At 39.5% G+C, this 21,149-nt stretch overlaps 1 protein-coding gene across 1 annotated transcript in view; it reads right to left on the bottom strand.

The window, feature by feature from the left end:
- Window positions 1-3,654: 3,654 nt before the first annotated feature.
- The window catches only part of ERICH3 (glutamate rich 3), a 106,071-nt gene continuing 88,576 nt past the window's right edge, over window positions 3,655-21,149 (bottom strand). Inside the window, exons 13-15 of the mRNA XM_047868877.1 lie at window positions 12,840-12,965; window positions 6,739-9,140; window positions 3,655-6,056 (exon numbers count right to left, since the gene is read on the bottom strand). Of these exons, the coding sequence (XP_047724833.1) occupies window positions 6,757-9,140; window positions 12,840-12,965 (2,510 nt within the window). The 3' untranslated portion in view covers window positions 3,655-6,056; window positions 6,739-6,756. The remainder of the gene's footprint in view (window positions 6,057-6,738; window positions 9,141-12,839; window positions 12,966-21,149) is intronic.

The following is a 21,149-nucleotide window of genomic DNA, read 5'->3' as shown; positions in this document are numbered from 1 at the left end:
TTTTCTTTTTTTTTCTTTTTTAAAAAATATTTATTTTTGAGAGCAGGGGAGGGGCAGAGAGAGAGAGGAGGGCACAGAATCCAAAGCAGGCTCCAGGCTCCGAGCTGTCAGCACAGATCCTGATGCGAGGCTCGAACCTACAAACAGGGAGATCATGACCTGAGCAAAAATCAGATGTTTAATTGACTGACCCACATAGGTGCCCCTCACATTATTTTTTTCTTAATTTCCATTCCACTTGGCCCACAGATTTTTATCCTACTGTGGTGTATTTTTATGTTTGAAAGTCTTTTTTTAATTTTAATTATTTATTTATTTTTTTAATGTTTATTTATTTTTGACAGAGAGAGAGACAGAGCATGAACAGGGGAGGGGCAGAGAGAGAGGGAGACACAGAATCCGAAGCAGGACACAGGCTCTGAGCTGTCAGCACAGAGCCCAACGCGGGCTCGAACTCACAGACTGCGAGATCATGACCTGAGCTGAAGTCGGACACTCAACTGACTGAGCCACCCAAGCACCCCATGAAAGTCTTTTTTGATTGTCCTGTCATACTTCTCTGTAACTAAATTATTGTATAATATTTAATTCAAATATTTCTTTTTTTATTTGAATTCCAGTATAATTAACATACAATGTTATATTAGTTTCAGGTGCAAAATATAGTGATTCAACAATTCCATAAATTAATCAGTGTTCATCATGATAAGTGTGCTCTTAATCCCCTTCATCTATTTCACCCATCCCCTCACCCACCTCCCTTCAGTTTGTTCTTCATAGTTCAGAATCTGCTTTTTTGTCTCTGTAAAAATTTTCTTTTTTTTAAAAAAAAAAAGTCTACTTATTTTTGAGAGAGAGGGAGAGAGAGAGAGAGCATGAGCCAGGGAGGGGCAGAGAGAGAGGGAAAGAATCCCAAGTAGGCACTGCTCTGTCAACGCAGAGCCCCATGTCACAAACTTTGAGATCATGACCTGAGCTGAAATCAAGTCAGATTCTCAGCCACCTCGGCATTCCTAGAAAACTTTTCTTATGAATATAAGTTTCTATGTGTTAAATTTCTTCTGGGCTGAGCTATCATTGCAATAATGAGTAATATGCATTTGATCGAAACAACACACATGTATGATAAGGTTTTATAAACGTTACACATAAAAAGTAAAAGTAGAAATGCATCTCTCAAGATGGTGACTTCTAGAAGCACCTGGGTGGCTCAGTTGGTTAAGTATCTGAATTTGTTTCAGGTCATGATCTCGTGGTTCTTGAGTTCGAACCCTGCATCAGGCTCTGTGCTGCCAGCTCAAAGTCTGCTTCGGATTCTGTGTCTCCCTCACTGCCCCTCCCGCCCTCTCTCTCTCTCTCTCTCTCTCTGTCTCTCTGTATCTCAAAAATAAATAAACATAAAAAAAAGATGGTGACTTCTATTTTTAATTAGTTTGTGTATCTGTGAATGGATACTTTTACACTAAATGAGAGTGTTGACCATCAGTTCTATTGCATTTTCTGTTTTATTCGTATAGGTGAACAAATGTCGGATTTGTGCACGTTGCATAAGAGATGGGAGTGGAAGCAGTTTGGTGTATTGTGCTGCAATATCTTCTCTGACCTCCTTCTGAGTGATTTGCCAAAAACCACAGACTGATCAAATACCAAAACTTATTTTAATGGCTTATCAGCTGATAACTCAATTAAGTCCTCAGTTGGTTTTCTTGAAAACAAAGAATTGAAAACCACTTGACTTTCAGAAGGATTCGTTAACCAGTCACTGAGGTCATTCCCATTCTCAATACCTACAACAATATTTCATATTGTTCAGCATTTGTGACATCCCAGAGACCACACAGAAAGTTGGTAAATGAACAAAGACTTATGATGACACCTATGGTGAAGAGAGAACAGGAACCTGGCAAAGGGAGACCTTGAGTGCAGGCTAGTTTTTAAGTCCATTTTATGACAAAAGTGCATGTGGAGGCTGAACACTTGGAAAGTAGCCTTGCCTGTGAATCCCTTGAAAAGCTTCATTTCCCTTCAGGGGACCCCCATGCCAGCTTGAAGATCTCTGTGTCACATTAGTAACAAGCTCCTGAACAAGTAAGAGATTTCTCCTATAATTATTTTCTTTAGCGTAACCTTTAGTTATAAGTAGATATTTAATAAAGACCAGGAAACATTTCACAAAGGAGGCAGAGAGCTGTGTCTTAAATAGATTTTGGCTCCAGAATCTCTGTCCCAGGAATCTTCCATGTACTCTCGTTTCCCTAATAAAACATGGGGGTATTGCATCATTGCAAAGTATGGTAAGGGTTGCACAGATTATTAAATAGTCTGAGACTTCTGGAAGGAATTTCAAGAAGAATGTGTATTTCTCAAATAATCCAGCATTTTATCTTACAGAATTTATATTTCCCTTTATAGATTTCCTGTCACAGGGCACAGTATTAAAAGAAAGGAAAACACCTAACAAAGTAAAAAGAAGGGTGAGTTTGAGAGTCACTTTGAAAAAAATTCTAGTTGTATTTATTCCCTGTTCCCTTGTACCTCTTGCTCCTGGCTGTGGTGACAGGGAGATTCTTTTAAAGGACACAATCAGGTGGTATAGAAGACTGGAAGGAAATGTTGTCCAAGGTCAGAAGTGGCCTCTCCTGGGCTGTCCTTGATGCTGTTGGAATATTTCACTTATTAGATGAATCTTTAAGGCTTTCTTTTCTTTTCTCAGTCATTTTCTAGGGGCAATAATTGTGGCAAAATTATTGGTCTTAGAAATTTTTTTTTTAACGTTTTTATTTATTTTTGGGACAGAGAGAGACAGAGCATGAACGGGGTAGGGGCACAGAGAGAGGGAGATACAGAATCGGAAACAGGCTCCAGGCTCCGAGCCATCAGCCCAGAGCCTGACGCGGGGCTCGAACTCACAGACCGCGAGATCGTGACCTGGCTGAAGTCGGACGCTCAACCGACTGCGCCACCCAGGCGCCCCAGGTCTTAGAAATTTTAAGGAACTCAACTATACTTCAAACTTATAACAAAGAATTTATAAAGCCATAGAAAAGGCTTAATTAAAAAAAATAAGTAGCCTATTCTGCCTACCTTTACTTTGGTTGTCTACTTTTCTCTCTTCAATTATTTAAATAATTTACCATATTCTTTGATTGGCTGTAAATATAATTCCCTTCTTGCTGATACAGTATATATTAATGAGATTTGTTCTATCCTCTTCTAAGCCACATGAATACATCATTTAAAAGAAGTTTCCTGTCACTGTAGCCAGCTGTAAGAGATAAAAGAGAACAGGGAATAAAATACAGTTGGAATTCTTTCAAAGTCACTCTCAAACTCACCCTTCCTTATTTTCTCTGTAAGTTTTTTCTCCCTCCTTCTACAAGTAAACGAAAACATGTATAAGTGTGCATGTAGTATCTTAGTATCTATTAAAACATCTCTTCCTAGAAGATAGTGCATGAGATGAAAAACATCAGTGTTTGGGGTCAGAAGACCTGAGACCGACCATGATTTTAGACAAGAACATGATTTTGAGCTTTTATTTACTTATTTATGAAATGGTGATAATTTTCCTAATATTATCTCATGTATATGAAAGACATGTTTGAATATAGACAGTCAATATAAACAGCTCAATAAACTAATTTTCTCTGCTTTATGGAGTCTAAACTTTGTAATGAAAGGACAAAGAAGATGTTCAAAGTCTAATCTTATTGATAAAGAATCATTCACATGTCTTATCTGTAAACATATAGTTTGTTTATGCTTTCAATGATGAAACTAGGGGAAAAATCAGTTCAGTTTCACATACAGTTTTATCAACATAGTATTTGCAGAGAAAGAATTAATTCATTTAATCAAAATATCACAACACTGAATTTCACACTTAAACCCACATGCAGATTGTAGAATTATGTTGCAGAATGTTTTGACGGAATGTGTTAAATATAAAAATAATTCAATGCAATTTCCATTTAGCACATTGTACAAAACTCATTCTTCAATGGAATTAACAAGTTTACAATCTTTCCCATAAGGTGCTATGTATTCACAGTGCTCTGTGGCATTCAGGTTGAGATCAGGAAAAAATACTGTAGAGCTCCACAGTAATGCAGCTCAGTAATAAATGGAATTGGATATAATGTAGATGAAACCCACTCATAAAACTTAAGACAGACGATGGAGATCTATGGTATGCTATGGCTGATGTTCAAGCCTCAATGGGGGATGGGGCTGAAAGAGCTCATAAACACATCATTGCAGCCATAATAAAATTGAGCTTAATATGAATCCATCACTTTTATAGTGAGTGCCCTTTCCTAGAGAAAGGAAGAGAAATAGAAAAAGAAAGAGAGAGACAAAGAGAGAAAGTTCACAATGCTTCTGCAATCCATTTTCCAACTGAGACTAATCCTCGGTACAATCCATAGTCCATAACAGCAGTTTCCAGACTTTAGAGTACATCAGAATTACCTGGAGGGCTTGTTAAAACACCACTGCGAAGCCCCAGCCACAGAGTTTCCAATTTAATAGGTGTGAGATGAGGGCGGGAATTAGTATTTGGAACAGTACCAGGTGATGCTGATATCCTGATCAAGGGACCACATTTTGAGAACCACGGTCCATTATAGCTTTGATCATTCAACAGCTCCTTTATTAAAATGAAACATACCTAAAAAGATAATATGCCTGGCCCCTAGGGACACAGAGTGTAGGGCAGCCAGCATAGATTATATGATGATTAAGAGCAGCTCTTCTCAATTTTAACTCCACAGTAGAATCAACCGAATTTCAAAAACAAAAAAAAACCCAAAAAACAAAACAGCTGACATCGACACCCATCTAAAACTAATTAAATCCAAATCTCTGGGGAAGGGGGCCAAGGGTTGAATCATTCATGAAAGTACTCCACGCAAGTCTAATGTGTGCTCCAGCTGGAGAATCACCGCTTTAGGAAATTTTGTTTCACCTCCTCATGTGAAAAAAGATGGCCAAACATATGTACCTTTTAGGGTACTGCTATATGAACAAAGATGTCTTCAAGGAAATCGAAATCTCCAGTAGGCACGCTGATGCACAACTACTTCTAGTAATATCAAGGGGTAATTTAGAAAGTGATTCTGACTGTTGATTTACAATGCCCTGCAAGGTTAGTTCACAGGTTTGAAATAACAGAACTTGGGAAGGTGAGCAGCACATTAATTTAATCCAAGTTTCTTTTCCATCAAATGACATCAACCAAAGAATCTAGAGTTTAGAATGTTGGTGTATGTGCTCATGTGCACTGTTTACCTGCTATAATTATTGCTACTCATTTCAGTCAGCTAAATTATTTATTACTTTGATTTAAATTTGAATGGACCTATAAATAAGGCCCCCAGGGACAAAATGCCACAAGCATTTATGTCTACCTCAGAAAGCAGAAGTACAGAAACCCCCACACACAAAAACAAAGGGCATTTTGAAATAAGATTGCCACTTTACCCTTCTGGTATAAATAGGATGAATGACTATTCCTAAATGTAAGTGAATATACATGCCATAGAATCCCTTCCTGGGAGGATTTACAGGGTTAGAGCAATCCTAGTACTGAGTGTTCAAGGAAGGACCTTTAGAGCTCATTCTCACAAATCATTAACGCCCCAAGCCACGGACTTGAAATAAAACTCTGATGTTTGAAACTGGGACTAATATTTGATTAGAAATAAAAAGGAATTTAAACAGATGTGAGGACTGAGCCTTTCAGGTGCTCTTTGGTAAAAGTCAAACACGTGAGAACCATCAGTTTGGTTGGAACAGAGACACGTTAGCCATGTTGAATACATAACAGCCTCACCGCCCTCCATTAGGAACCAGTGCCCCTAGAGAGGGTCCTACAGATCTACTCAGCTATTCTCAAGGTGTTCACCATGCTACTGACTAGCACTGCCAGATTGGGAACCAGCTCAGACAAGCACAATGATTTTTTTTTTTTAAGATAAAATCTAAAGTTCTAGTGAGACGATTGGGTGCATCTTTCCCCACTCTTTCAGTCTTCTGGAAGACATCTTTGAAATATCCTGAAAAATAATAAAAAGGATAGAACTATGAGTAAAATCACTCAGGGTAGTAGAAACAGGCACTTAAGGACATGAGGGCATCAAGGAATTAGCAGGAATGCAGGAAATGCTAAAAAAATATTTTTGGCCTTTAGTTACAATCTTCAATATTTTACATGTTTTCATAATTTGTATATATTTTTAATATCATCATATATTTTATAATTTATGCAATATCTATATTAAACTTCACGAAAGCTGCAGAAATGAAGGCAGAGAGCCCATCGCAAGGCAAATAATCACAGCCATCCTTTTAACCACTAAAAGGGAAATGAATTCGGGAATAGAGAGTGATTCTTTTTGTCTGTGGTACGTCCCTGTGGCCCATTCTCTTGATTTCATCTCTGGAGCCCCGAAAAGGAGCCAGGGATTTCAGGATTTCACCACTGCAGAGAGTTGTGCCCGCAGAGCAGAGTGTGACTCAGGGGCAAAAGGAGTAGAAATGGGTCGGGGGTGCATGTTGGCTCCACCTGGGCCTTACCCAGCCTCTGTCCTCCTGGGCTTAGGGTTAAGCAGCACAGAAGTGAAGCCGCTGTGTGCAGCTGCGTGCAAGGACTGATGAGGCTTTGAGCCCGCGGGGAGAGCAGGGGACCTCAGGTGGGGTATCTGTTTAGTCCTCCGAACAGAGCAGGCTTAAACTCACCTTCTGCCACAAAGTCTCTTAGGCCTTCATGTTGCTCAGGGAGACATCTGCGTTCTCACTTTCTCTTTCTCTCTCTGCACTGTAAACTGCTTGCTTCTCTTGGGTTTCAGGGCAATCAGGCTTTGCAGGGAGTGTTTCCACCCCCTGTAGACTCTCTCTCCCAGGCTCTGACTCCCTCCCTGGGGACATTCTCAGGCTGAATTCCTTAGCTGCACCCAACTCCTGCTCCCTGGCACAGCCCTCCAGGCCTCCCTCCGTGCCCACCGACTCCACTCCCTGCGTGGGATCAAGTCCCCTGCCCTCTGGATCCTGCCCTAGCTGTGGGGCCTTCCCTCCGGGATCCGAAGGGTCTCGTGGAGCCCCCACCCAGGTCCCTGTCACCATCTCCACCGCCGCCACCTCCCCCCTGCCCAGCGCTGTTTCCTCTACCACTTCCACCTTCTCTGCAGCTGCCATTTTCCCCGGTAAGTCATCCACTTGGTGCCAAGGCCCCTTGCCAGCAACATCTGACAAGGAGGAGGCTTTATTTGCCTCTGTTTTCCCCTCAGTCTTCACATCTGCCAACACCTCCCTCTTCTCCTCGGTGGCCATTCCTGCCGCTTCCCTTGGGTGGAGATCTTCATCAGCGACCGCCACTCCCCCTTGCAAACTCCCAGCCCCGTCTGTGTCCCCATTGGCCATCACTCCTGTCCCCAGGGGGCACTCTTCATTAGCCTCCTCTTCTGGGTCCCCACCCGTAGCTTCTTCACTCAGCTTTTCTGCCTTCATGCAGTCTTCCTCAGAAACACCTTGGGTCATCACTGTGACCCCGGCTCCTTGCTGCCCCTGCACGGGCCCTTCCTTATCCCCGCCTTCCAATCCTGCCAGGCTATCTTGATCTTTGGCTGCACACTCCTGGGCCTCACCTGTAGCTGTGGTCATCACATGGGGCACCTGCCCCTTTCCCGCTAGCTCAGTTTCAGGAGCTCCTAACACCCCCTCCCCTTCAGGGCCTGGCCCCTGGTTCTGCCCTGAGGGAGCCCCGTCCTCCTGGGGGAGCAGCTCTGCTCTGTCTTTGGGCTCTGGGTCCTGGGCTTCCCTCAGTCTTTCCCCTCCTTCCTCTCTCCTCAGAGCTGTTGTGTCTTCCAGTGACTTTTCATCTGCGGGTGCCGCTTCAAACATGGTCACCTCTGTCTCTCTCAGTGAATCTCCTCCTTGCAGCCCTGTGTCTCCAAGTGATTCAGATGCCCCCATGGGTGCCTCACCCTCAGCATCACACTCCATTTCAACTGGGGGGACTTGTGTCTCTTCCTCAGGTGTCACTTCCTTCGCGGTTCCCTGCTCTTCCCCTTTAAAGTTTTGCTCTTCTAAAATGTCTTCACCCTGATGTGCATTTGCCCTCCTCACCTCTCTGCTCTCAGATTCAGTTTCCTCCAGAGGTTCCTCTGGCCTCTCAATTTTCCTCTTCTCTCTTGCTACACCTAATTCCTTGGGTAACATTTCTTTCCTGTCATCTTCTTTATTAGATTCTGGCTCAGTCTCAACCTCCTCCCTTTCAGCATCTTCCTGACAAAGCTCTTCCAGGCTGTCCTCCACAACTCCCATCCGGGGAGCCTCAGCCTTCTCAGAAGTTGAGGAGCTCAAGGGTGTCTGCCTTCCCATAACTACCTTCCTTTCTTTGGCTGGTTCTTCTTCCCCAAGCACTGTCTCTTCTGAACCATCCTCTCTCTCAGATGCAGCATCTTCCATGGCTCCCAGGTCCTCTACCTCTGTAGATGCTTCCTCTTCACTGTTCATCACATCAGACTTTTCAGGCCCTGCCTCACTCACGGCCTCCCCTCTCTCAGCCTCTCTCATTTCCATTGTCACTGCCTCCCTCGGGGCTGCTGCCTCCTGCACACACTCTAAGTTCACAGCCGCTGCCTGGATTGCAAACACTGTCTTCTCCGAGCCCTGCTCCTCCTCAGCAGCCACCTTCTCTGTCTCTAGCACTGTAGGCAGCAAGGCCCCCCCTTCAGGAGCCTCATCCTGACCTTCATGCAGACCTCCAGAGGCTCTGGCTGCTTCTTTCCCCCTGGGGCCTACCTCCTCTTTACCCAGCCTCTTATCCCCTTCTGCTTCTGCCTCTGCCCCACGAGTTACGCCCTGAGGGATCCCTCTTTCCTCTGTAAACTCTTCTACTAAGGCTGGCTGCTCTGCTGTTGGCTTCCACTCCCCCAAGGGAACCTCATTAGCCCCAGCTGTTCCCCACCGTGCTGCATCCCCTTTCCCTTCTATTGTGTCCACATCCCTGTGCTGGGCAAGTTCAGCTTCCTCCACTGCCTCTTTCTTCTCCAGTGTGTCAACTTCCGACGCAACTTGATTGGATTCCTTGTTTGAGTTGAGTGGTACCCTTTCCTCCAACACAAAATTCCTATTCAGTGCTGCAAAATAAGGTTAGAAAGCAAGGTTGCTTTAATCAAAGTGCACAAGGAAGAGAGATTCTGTATAATCATACATGAGATATATATATATATATATATATATATATATATATATATAATATCAAGGAGCCACTGATATATATAAAACATTTCCTCGATTCTAGGATGCCATCGACTACATCATGCACCATGGTTAAATAATGGCTCTTCGTGATGAAAAGAAGTGCTATCAATTTAATGGACACATTGATATTAAAGGAAAATTGAATATCAGAAATGTTAAAAACAAACAAAGCCCCCATATCTTACAGTAATCTCTCATGCACACACATACCCCTGCACACACACACACACCTCCTACTTTCATTTGAAATATTAGGACTTGCAGAAAAATACACAATAAGAAAAATAGTATTTCACTTCTTAGAAATCATTGTTCCCTATAGCATCATAATATGCCTGTCCTCGGCCTGTGTTTCTTGTACTCGTGTGGGCATTCGGCAACACAATCACAAAAATACAGTGTGAGCTGATTATTATCCCACACATTACTCCCACATTTTAAAGCTACTATATCTAGATTTAGTCATCAAATAACTTTATAGCTCAAGGTAAGACTTTTTACTAAAGACACCAATTTGTATTATAGGTCAGGATACCTCCCATCTAAGTTCAGAAACTGATTTGCCTTTGGCAAAACAGGATCACAGAACAAGACAGGACTTTGTAGTCTGGGACAAATTTCAACATAAATAACCTTCTTGAAGTTATTTCATAAGTTCTCATCCATAATTCCCTGGCAAATCTGGGTGTACTAGCCATCATACTTCAATAAATGTAAATTCAGTATGTTTCTTAAAACCTTCAAATACATTTCTTACTATTTAACAAATACATGCATTTCTGTTAAAATGACCCACGCAAAATAAATAAAGGTATGCCGTGCCAAATACCCAAAGCATTTAAATTTTTCATCTGTAGAATAATACTTAGGGAGATAAGAATTTCTAAAATGGTCATCTTAATAATTTCGACATCAATCTAATCTTTTTCATTTATAGAGGGCCCTGGACTAGATACTATAGGTTATCACACCAGTGTGTCAACCTCCAAATTATATAAACTTATAAAGTGGGCAAATGTGTCTTCCTCATATTTTTTATTGCTTGGCTTTTTGGTTAGCCATCTAATCCCCACCCCCCACCCCCCACCCCACTGCCAACAATCTTCCAGAAACCTAAAGCCCTGATCTTCTTCCCTATTCTGATACCCCATTCAGGACTGTCTTACCATTCCATTTCCTAACACAAAACACAGCTGTCCTTTGTGGCATTTCCTTGGTCTCTTGCAGCTATTACAATAAGCCATTTTGAAGTAAGGCAGTGATAGCTGATATTACATTCCCCTTAAAAATATATTTGGAAGGTAACTTTTGATGTCTTCTTTCAAAGGAGTAACAGAAATTTCAGGCCTGTTAGTAGGGTTGGTGCTGACTTTTATAGGTGGTCCTCAGCATGTCACAGCAGTTATTTACTAAATTGTACCTAAAAGCTGCCAGAGGGAAATGTAGAGCCAAATGTTCATTCAGAGAACATGTAGCCAATTCACCTGAATTTTATTTCATTATTCATATTTCATTTCATTGGTCCATTGTATCTCATTATAGATTGTTACTGGATTTAAAAAAATTAAATTAAAACAAAGTGTGTCAAGTCTCTTTAATAGTATATTTGTTGCTATTCAAATTCTTGCATGAAAGTATATTAATAAGTCAGTTATGAAAAACATTTAAATAAAATTCTCTGTTTTGCTAAGCTAGCCTTTAAATTTATGGATTAATTAAAGAACATTAAGGAAAATGCGGGAATAAAACTGCCTAGCCACCATATAATAATACACTGTGCCTAAATTCTGGGAGAGAAAGGGCTAATGGCATCCAGCTGAGCTATTATATGAACACGAACACCACGGGGGAGTCAGACATGACATTCCTGAGGTAAGAGAGAGAAAGTAATTGAAATCCTTCTAAGAAGTATCAGTATGAAAACATGACATGTTTTTGGATAGTAACATCATGGACTTTTGGGGGAAAAGGAATATAAGAGAGCAAGCAATATTCATAAACAGAGGCAATGTGATTTAGTGGAATGAGTGTGGACTTCAGGGTCAGATAGATCTGGACGAGAACATCAGCTCTGCCACTTCTATGTGTGTGAACTTAGGAAACAATACCTCTCTAAGCCTTCATTCTTCTATCCATAAAATGGGAATAGAAATGCTTGACTCACAGAATCCTTGTGATAGTAAACTGTAAAATGCTTAGCATAGTTTCTGGCACACAGGAAGCCCTGCCGAGTCTTCCACACTCCTCTTCCACTGCTTACAATAAATCAAATTTTCTTGCTTGAATCAGAGTTGATCAAGAACAACTGCCAGGTCCGCCTTGCAGAATGTCTGTGAGCACATTGGAACACCTCTGGTGGAATGCCCACCACAAAGGATTTGAATTCTCTAAGCCCTCGGGCTCCTTCTCCTATAACTTGTCTGCTGCATGTTCAAGCATCACTGGCCCTCCCCACATTACTCAGGGGGAACTGGAGCTCAGGGAACTGGCATATGTGCAAATATCCTTGCTACCATTTATTGTGAGTAATAATGTCCTTTTTCTCTGACCCAGGAGACTTGTGTCTTCTGCTAGCACCATGAAACCATGGCTGGCAAACTTGTTTGCTTGAAAATGGGGTAAAATCTCAAATAACCTCACAGTGCTTAATGACTGTCATTAAAAATTAGAAGTGGGGGGGGGGGGGAGGAGGGAGGGAGGGGGCCTGGGTGGCTCAGTCGGTTGAGCGTCTGACTTGGGCTCAGGTCATGATCTCACGGCTTGTGAGTTCGAGCCCCGCATCAGGCTCTGTGCTGACAGCTCAGAGCCTGAAGCCTGCTTTGGATTCTGTGTCTCCCTCTCTCTCTGCCCCTCCCCTGCTCATTCTCTCTCTCTCTCTCTCTCAAAAAGAAATATTCAAAAATTAGAAGTGGGGGTAATGTGACCATAGGATGAATGAAATGAATAACCCCTCCCCCTATATATATATACATAAATTCAAATCAGGGTGGTTTTAAAAAGCCTGCTACTAAATATGGGGAAACCTGATTTCAAGGACATGGGATGTTTGCCCCAATGCATAGGAGTCATGGTGTGTTGAGTCACTCTAATTGGAAATCTTGCAGCTGGAATACTCACCACCAAGAGCCAAGTCATATGCTGATGGCAACAAATTCTTCCCCAATTTTAAAAAATAAGGAGTTCAAATAAACCATTATGAAATGTGCCTTGGCTCTCCGGGTCTCCAGTGGGTCAGTTAGGCAAATCTTCCTCTCTAGTCAACTGACTGGGAGGCCGACTACGAAATAAGACTGATCTGAAAATCCCTACCAATATTTTGTTTTATAATCTAAAGTCTTTTTTCCCTCCAAGCTAGGCACCAATGCATTCAAAAAAGAATAATAACCTTCATATCTGATGTCAGCTTTAAAGCTCCCCTAAGGCCTCTCAACCACCTCCTGCCATCAAATTCATTAGTTGAAAAGAAAATAAAGGTGGAAGAAGGAGGAAGCAAGGGTCGGAAGATGAAAGATGGAAACGAGGCTGTCTTGCAGAGGATTTCTAAAGGTCTTTCCTAGGTAATGATGTGCCCTTACCTGCACCTGTGTCAATCTCTGGCTTCCTCCAGTGCTTCTCCTCCTCGTCTGTGCCGCTAACACCAGGCTCAGTGTCAGAGTGACAGTGGCAGCCAGGTTCCACAGCTTCTGCTACAATCTGCCCAACTGATTGGAGATCACATGAGATATCAAAAGGCATAAAAACAGGTCATGGGAACATTGCTGAGCTATTTCATATCATTTCAACAAGTGGGGTTGATTTTAAAGCATTCACATTAAAATGTGACCTTGTTTTTAAGATCTATTAAGATTAAATAGCTTCCAAGCCGTAATTTCAAAAGCACAATGGAAGATCACGAAGTACAGAAATCCATGCAAAGAAGTACTTCAAACAAAAAAGACAATAGCCAGAAGCAGTGACAGATTTGGCAAATGCACATGCAATGAAAAGATTTAAAAAGAGGTTTAGTTGCCTTTTCCTTTCTAGAAATACGTGTTATGGCTTTTATAACACCAATCATCACTGCTCTTTGAAATTGCTGAAACTACCAGAGCTGACTATACTATGAACATTTCATCCATTAGATTTTGGTGATTTGACCCCGATACTCGCTCCATGTGGACAGAGCAAAAAAGGCTATTGCATGATTCCTATATATTTGACAATAAACGCTGTTGTAGAAATTCCTGTTATCTGCAGCTGATTACTAGTCATGGAACTTCAGAAACACAACAACCTAAGTTCAAGTCCCATATTCCATACTAACTGTGTTACCTTCGGTAAGTTCTTTGACTTAAGCCTAAGCCTCAGTTTACCCATCTGTCAAAAAAGATACCTACTCCGTGGTTATTGGAAGGATTTAAAAAGTAATATATGTAGAGCATGCTTATCTTTCACTTATTAGCAGGTGCCTAAGCATTTAATAAATAATAGCTATGATGTTGATGAGCATGTCTGTTATAAGTATAACCACCCAATCTGGTAGGATTCTAGGCAACACTGTAATATCAATTGTCTTTAGCTTCTGACATGTTCCTGTCTACATCCCTTGCCTATCATCTGATGATCCATGTTCCTAAATCCCTGACATCTACCATTATGCCACCTTCTGGTTAATTAAAGCTCACTGGAATAACACTAGACCTAGATCTACCCTCCCAGATAATATCTCTAAAATACCCTTTCCTTCTTCTCTCCCCTCCTCCCCTCCTCCCTCCCTCTATATCTATATTTCTCTCTTTCTCCCCCTCCCTCCCTTCCTCTCTCCTTTCCTTCCCTCTTTTCTTTCTTACTTTTTCTCTTTCTTTCCTCTTACGTATTCTGATTCAATTGACCCAAAGACTATACTTCAAGAACAGAATTAGAATGTGGTCTCTTGCTCACCTTAAGGTGAATTGCTAAGGGGTAGTTACTTACTGATCCATCTGTGTTTGGAAGCAAATAATGAAATGTCTGTGTCATGTGGCTTTTGGGGGGAAAAATGGAATGACTTAACTTTATTAATCTTAAGAGAACAAGCATGAAAGTGAAAATAGGTGCATCAAATAGTTCAAATATGTATTCTGTTTAAAAATTTTTTGAACATCAATTTTCCTCATTCATCCAGTATGCCAAATAAAAAAGTTTTTTACAACAATATAGTTTAGAGATGACATCAACTCATGACAATTAGATTATAGTTGGGTTTGTTATCAAGTCAATCTTTATTTTAGGAACATAGTACATATAAGCTAAATATCATCTTGCCCACTATAATAATGTTAACAGTATATAACTAATGAGTTTAAATAAGCAGTGTTTTATGTCCTGGTGTATAAATTTGCTTGGCTGATTTCTTAAATAGAAATCCCAAAGACAGTGGGACAGGAGGATGGGAGCAAGTCTGATTTCATAGCAATTGCTTGAAGCTTTGTTTCATCAGAGCCAATGAGACATCTGGGTTTTTTTCTAAGTAACCTGTAGACTATAAAAGAATATGGTTTATTATATAAATATGGAGTCATTAGGTTGTACACCTAAAATAATATAATGCGCATCAATTATACCTCAATAAAAATTTTTAAAGAAATATGGTTTACAATAATAATAATAAAAAACAATGATTAAAATACACAATTAACAACTATTGAACCAAAGACTATTCTAAGAAGCCAAAAGGTATTAGCATAATGTGGAAATGACAACTCACTCAGAATGGACAGTGAAGCATGTAGTCACTCTGTCTCAGGACTGTCATCAGCACCTGGCCACGTCTGCTGGCTTGCCCCTGGAGGGTTAGGCTTTGGAAGTAGATGAGAAGGCTTTTGGAAGTAGATGTATAGTTAGGTGATGCCTGCTTCAGATTTAGCAAGAATGGGACCCTGGCCTGAGCATCAAGGACTTATTAGGTATGAGACCAGAAAAGGCCTCACTTGGTCATTTTTTCCTCAGATGTTCTGAAACTGAAACTTAAAAGCAAGAACTTGTCCAGGGTCTAACCTTGAGGGTTTCTACACAGAGGAAAGGACTGTGCATGCTGATCCCTGGCACCAGCAATGTGACACATCACTTTGTGTCCTTAACTACTTAGCTCTTCACCCCCCGAGGCTCCTCTCCTTCCCTCTCTCTAAAGATGACCATTAAAAGCAAAGGCAACTGTCAGTTCTCATAGCCTTCATAGCAAAATAGAAGAGGCTCTCACAGAGAATTTCTTAGAAAAGCACCTTTTCCACTCAAATGATGTAGAATATTTTAAGATGTTTTTTAAATACCAAAATATTATCTGATAATGTGAGCTTTTTCATTATGAAAACATTTTAAAATAAAATATACAATACTTTCCTTAACTAGGGAAATATTCTTACCTAAAACCTTAAAAGACTATAAAGTACCAAAAAGCAAAAAAAAGGGGCGCCTGTGTGGCTCAGTCAGTTAAGCATCTGACTTCCACTCAGGTCATGATCTCGCAGTTTGTGAGTTCGAGCCTTGCATTGCACTCTGTGCTGACAGCTCAGAGCCTGGAACCTGCTTCAGATTCTGCGTCTCCCTCTCTCTCTGCCCCTCACCTGCTCACGCTCTGTCTCTCCCTCTCAAGAATGAATAAACATTAAAAAAATTTTTTTAGGTGGATTAAAAAGAGTGGGTTCTGTGTCTTTGTCTCTCTCTGCCCCTCCCCCACTCATTCTCTCTCTCTCTCTCTCTCTCTCTTTCGAAAATAAATAAGACATTAAAAAAAATCCTAGTTTCACCATTCAGAACTACTAGTTAACATATGGGAGAATCTATGTATTTTTTTAGCCTCCTCTTAGTATAGATAGCATTTTTACCCCATTTTATTCATTTACCAATTTATTGTGACTATTTCCACATATCATCAAATAAAAAAAGATTCTTCAGTAACTGCATAGAATGTTCTAATAAGTTTTTACTAAAATTTGGCTAACCAGGGGTGCCTCGGTGGCTACACTGTTTAAGTGGCGACTTCAGCTCAGGTCATGATCTAGTGGTTCACGAGTTCGAGCCCCGTGGGCTCGAGCATCGGGCTCTGTGCTGATAGCTCAGAGCCTGGAGCCTGCTGCAAATTCTGTCTCCCTCTCTCTGCCCCTCCCCAGCTCATTCTGTCTCTCTGTCTCTCTCTCTCTCAAAAATAAATAAAACATTAAAAAAATTTGGTCAACCAACTGCCTGCTGTTAAATTTTGAGTTATTTCTATTTGTGCGTGTGTGTGTGCATGTGATTAGAAAGCTATTTTAAATACCACTTATAATCATTTTTGTATTTTTTTCTGACTATTCCCTTAAGGCAAATTCTTGGAATTGGAATTGCTGGCTCAAAGAGCATATTTTTAGAAGCTTTGATACATGTTTTTTATATGTTCTTCAAAAAATGAGGTATCAAAACTAACAACTTCACCTGTAATGATGAAAGGCCGTATGTCCCCATGCTTTGCCAACAATGCCACAATCTCCTCCAATTATTTCTATATTTGATAATTTTGTAATTGAAAAGTGGTGACAAAAATAGAGTTTTCACTATTAGTAGGCAAGCTTTCTAAATACATTCCTTCTTCTCTGCTTGTTTTGAAACAAAATAAACTGATCCCATCTGAAAAAATGCTAATAATCCTGAACCTTTCAGTAGCAGGAGAAAGTTTTGCTAAGAACTTCTCATCTTAATTTTAAGAAGGTATGAAGTCCATAAAGGCAAAGTGAAGACATATCCAAGTTTATCCCAAGTTCCGGGTCACCCTGAATACCATCCGTGTGTTTCAATCGTTCTTTGTGTGGCCAATCAATTACGTTTCCAGCTAGTCACCATGACAAACTTCATGACTAACACCATCTACCTACACAGTAAAGATGCTCCTGTGTTACCTCCGGCATTGAAACATGGCCCACACAAACCCAGGATTAATTACAAACTCAAGACCACAGCTGTTCGGAGATAACAGCTGCAGAGAGCTAAAGTCTGTCTTCTACACAGTAGCTAGAATAATCTTTCTAAAACTTCCAGATCATGGCATCTGTATGCTAAGACTTTTCCAGTGGTTTCCTATCTCAGAATAAAATCCTCCCTTTGGCATACAAGTTCCTGCCCCCCACCTTACCCCCATCATCTTCCCCCACTTTCTGTCTCTCCCATTCTGATCCTGTCACACCAGCCTCCTTTCCAGACCCTTCACTCAGCAACTATGCTCCCCATATTTAGAGTTTCAATTTGTTATTCCCTCTGCTTCCTGTGCTCTTTCTTCAGATGACCACCCCTTTCTCAAACCATTACTCTGCCCTCTTCCCCTGATTTATTTTTCTTCTACACTTAGTCCAGGATACCTCATTACTTGTTAATTTTTTACTTCTCAGGTATATCTCTCACTACAACATAAACTCCGATACAGGCAGGGACTTGATGATGTTCACAACAAGAACAGTGTGGCATAAAGCAGATAACCAAAACATATTTATTGGCAGACGAAATCTATTGGAACAAATAACTGTGTGCTTTCACAATTCATCCAGAAATGGTATTTGGACCGCAAATCATAACACATGATTGTCTTGTTCTCTCATCAGGACCATCTAACTTGCCTGCATGATGATCAAACTGAATATTACTTTAGCCATAACATTATTTAGGTTTATATTTCCTAGCCAAGCACTATGACATCTTCCCATTTACATATAAATATATATATTTTACTTTATATTACAGTACTCTATTCTTAATATTTTATTTATATTCGTGATGTATAAATTATATTAACCTCACAAATTAATCTGCCTTAATTGTTCCGCCATTACAACATAAAACAAAGATCGTGTCATAATGCATTAATACAGCTTAAACTGAAAATAACAGAGAAAAATAACACATAAAAATAACACTGTGCCCTATCATATTGAATTACTTCCCAAGGACACTATCTCATTGTAGCTAGCAATTATAATCTTTCACTTTACCCACTTCACTGCATATAACACGTCTTTTATATCAATTCATCTGATTTGTTGGTGACAAAGCCCAGTTAATAATGTGAGATATAACATAGAAGGAAAATATCACTTTACGTTATCAATCTGAAAGGTACGTAGGCACTGAATATAGTACTTTACTACTTTATCCACTGCTTTGATTTTAGGTAAAAACAATTCAGATTAAGTTGTGTTACTTTGGACACTACAAACATCATTAACTGAATGTAATTTTTATAGCCCACAGACCTATTCTTAACATAAGCACGGTTTTTATTCTAAATCTGGTTGAAAATGATTAATTTGGCACCATACAAATATGAGAGATAATCTTCTACACGTTACCTCAGCTCCCATTTTGACCTAAGGTTCTAATCAGAGATCTAAGTAAAATAGTACACATTTCAATCTTTACCACGCCTTCTAATCTAATTTACATAAGCTGTGTTTTGCAGCATAGTCACCTGTGTGACCTTCACTTCAAGCATTAACTTCGGTTCCATCCCTCTCTCCCTGAGTCATCTAACTGAAGGCTCAATTAAGAAAAAGGAACTAGCCATAACCTCTTTGCTTGGCATCAAGCAAATCAGGACCCAGTTTATTTTATCTGAAATTTTCTTAGAATGTTTATTCATGTAAGGGTCTTTGAGACTATTTATGACTTCTCTTAATCTGTTATTTTAAGTATTTACAAATTCATTGTATCATTTCCTTGAATATACTTAAAACATCAGCGCCCAAGAGTTATAATCTATGCATCCTTGAATTTTGATAGTATTAATCCTTCTACATCATTCTGAACATTTTACATGTTTTTTTGTTGGGCTGTTTTTTGTTTTTGTTTTTTTTTAGTCTATCAATGTTTTATTTTCTACCCGACTTTATTATCTTTGTCTCTGGGCCTCCATAACCCAGAAATTTTGTCCTTTTGTGGAAGATGGGTCATAGAACAAATCTACCCATTCTTGCACAGAAGGTAACATATTTTCAACAAAATTTGCAAAGTTATAAAATAAGCACTACGATGGAATACTATGTATAGTAGATAAGAGTAAAATACAGTTATGTGCAATGATATGAAAAGATGTTGAAGACAGTACTAAGTGAAAAAAAAGCAAGTTGTAAAACAAAATGTATCATTTCCATCTGTATGTAAAAATAATATATGTATATATGTAATACATACATTCATTTATATATGTGTATAGAGAGAAATTTTTCTGGAATCAGACCTAAAAAAATATTCTCCACAGTTATGACTCTGTCGCATGGGAAAGAATAGAGGGAGAAAAGGAAAACTAGCTTTCATTTCATTTTCTTTTCATTTTCTCTGTCCCATAGTGTTTAAACTTTTCAACCAGGCATTTGTAAAAAACACATTTTATCAAAAGCCTTAAAATGTAATCCAGAAATTACACTTTTTGGAACTTATCCTAAGAAAATAACTATAGGCTTTAAATTACCCTAGGTAATAAGATACTAAAGTCCTATTAACAATAGTGAAAATAGGAAAAATATAAATATCAATAATCGGGTAATGATTAAATTATATGAAAACCACAAAACGGGATAACACACAGACATGAAACATATTTGTAAAGATTACATAATGACATAAAAATGCTTATGGTATAACAATAATAAAAATCAAGATAAAACATTTTATAAAAAATATGACAACGTAAGTTTGTAAACCCAAAGTTTAGAAACTGACCAAATGTTGAAAGTAATTCCTGTGTGTGTGCTAAATCTATGGGTCATTTTTTAAAATCTGCTCTTCTCCATTTTCTAACTATTATTTCATAAGCTATTAATAAAAAATAAACACTAACAGAGAGTCTTAGTACATGTGTTAAAGCCTAAGAAAGATTTAAAAAGTCACAAACCTTGCCATCTAGTGTTGAACCTGCCTTAATAAAAAGATAACAGGGGCACCTGGGTGGCTCAGTTGGTTAAGTGGCCGACTTCGGCTCAGGTCATGATCTAGCGGTCCGGAGTTCGAGCCCCGCGTCGGGCTCTGTGCTGACAGCTCAGAGCCTGGAGCTTGTTTCAGATTCTGTGTCTCCCTCTCTCTGACCCTCCCCTGTTCATGCTCTGTCTCTCCCTGTCTCAAAAATAAATAAAACGTTAAAAAAAGTTTATAAAAAAATAAATAAAAATAAAAAAATAAAAAGATAATAAAATGCTTTAGAATTATAGATGTTATCAAATCAAGAGTACACACTTCTCATAATATTTAAGAAAAATATTTAAGATAAATCTACACACTTTTCATTTCACACATCTGGAAAAAAATAAACCACCTCACTTTCTTCCAAGTGGCATAATCCTAGACTAATGTTTCTGCTATTCCATCCATCATCTAAATACAGCCTGCATTATATGCATCTTACTTCTCAAAAAGATGTCTATGTACACAAGTCCAGGCAAACAATCTATTTGTCTGAAATGGAGGTAAAAGAAGTAATAATAGCATCAATGTTACTAATGAACTTTAACATCTTTACCTTTTTTGAGCAGCAGCTTGTCAAATCGTACAAACTTCCTAGATTATACATGGTATGCTCCAGAAATGAGCAATGAAATCCAAGATTGAAGACTTGAATTATTTCATAAAAGGGTTTCAAATTATTTTAACAAGAATCTTAACTCTTATATGAAAAAGTCCTTTTGAAAATCTCAGGGGTCTGTGTTATAATCCCAGGGCAGAAGATGGCAACCTTTTTCTATTTAGGGCCAGATAGTGAATTCTTAGGGCTTTGTGGGCTATACGGTCTCTGCAGCAATGATTTAACTCTGCCCTTGCAATGCAAAAGCAGCATTAATAACAAACAAATGAGCATGGCTCTGTCGCAGTAAAACTTTATTTTCTGACCTGAAGTTTGAATTGAATTGAATTTT

The sequence above is a fragment of the Prionailurus viverrinus genome, chromosome C1 (genome assembly GCF_022837055.1).
Source record: "Prionailurus viverrinus isolate Anna chromosome C1, UM_Priviv_1.0, whole genome shotgun sequence".
In the NCBI taxonomy this organism is placed as follows: Eukaryota; Metazoa; Chordata; class Mammalia; order Carnivora; family Felidae; genus Prionailurus; species Prionailurus viverrinus.
The sequence above is the reverse complement of the archived record's forward strand: the minus strand, read 5'-3'. Positions and strand labels throughout refer to the sequence as shown.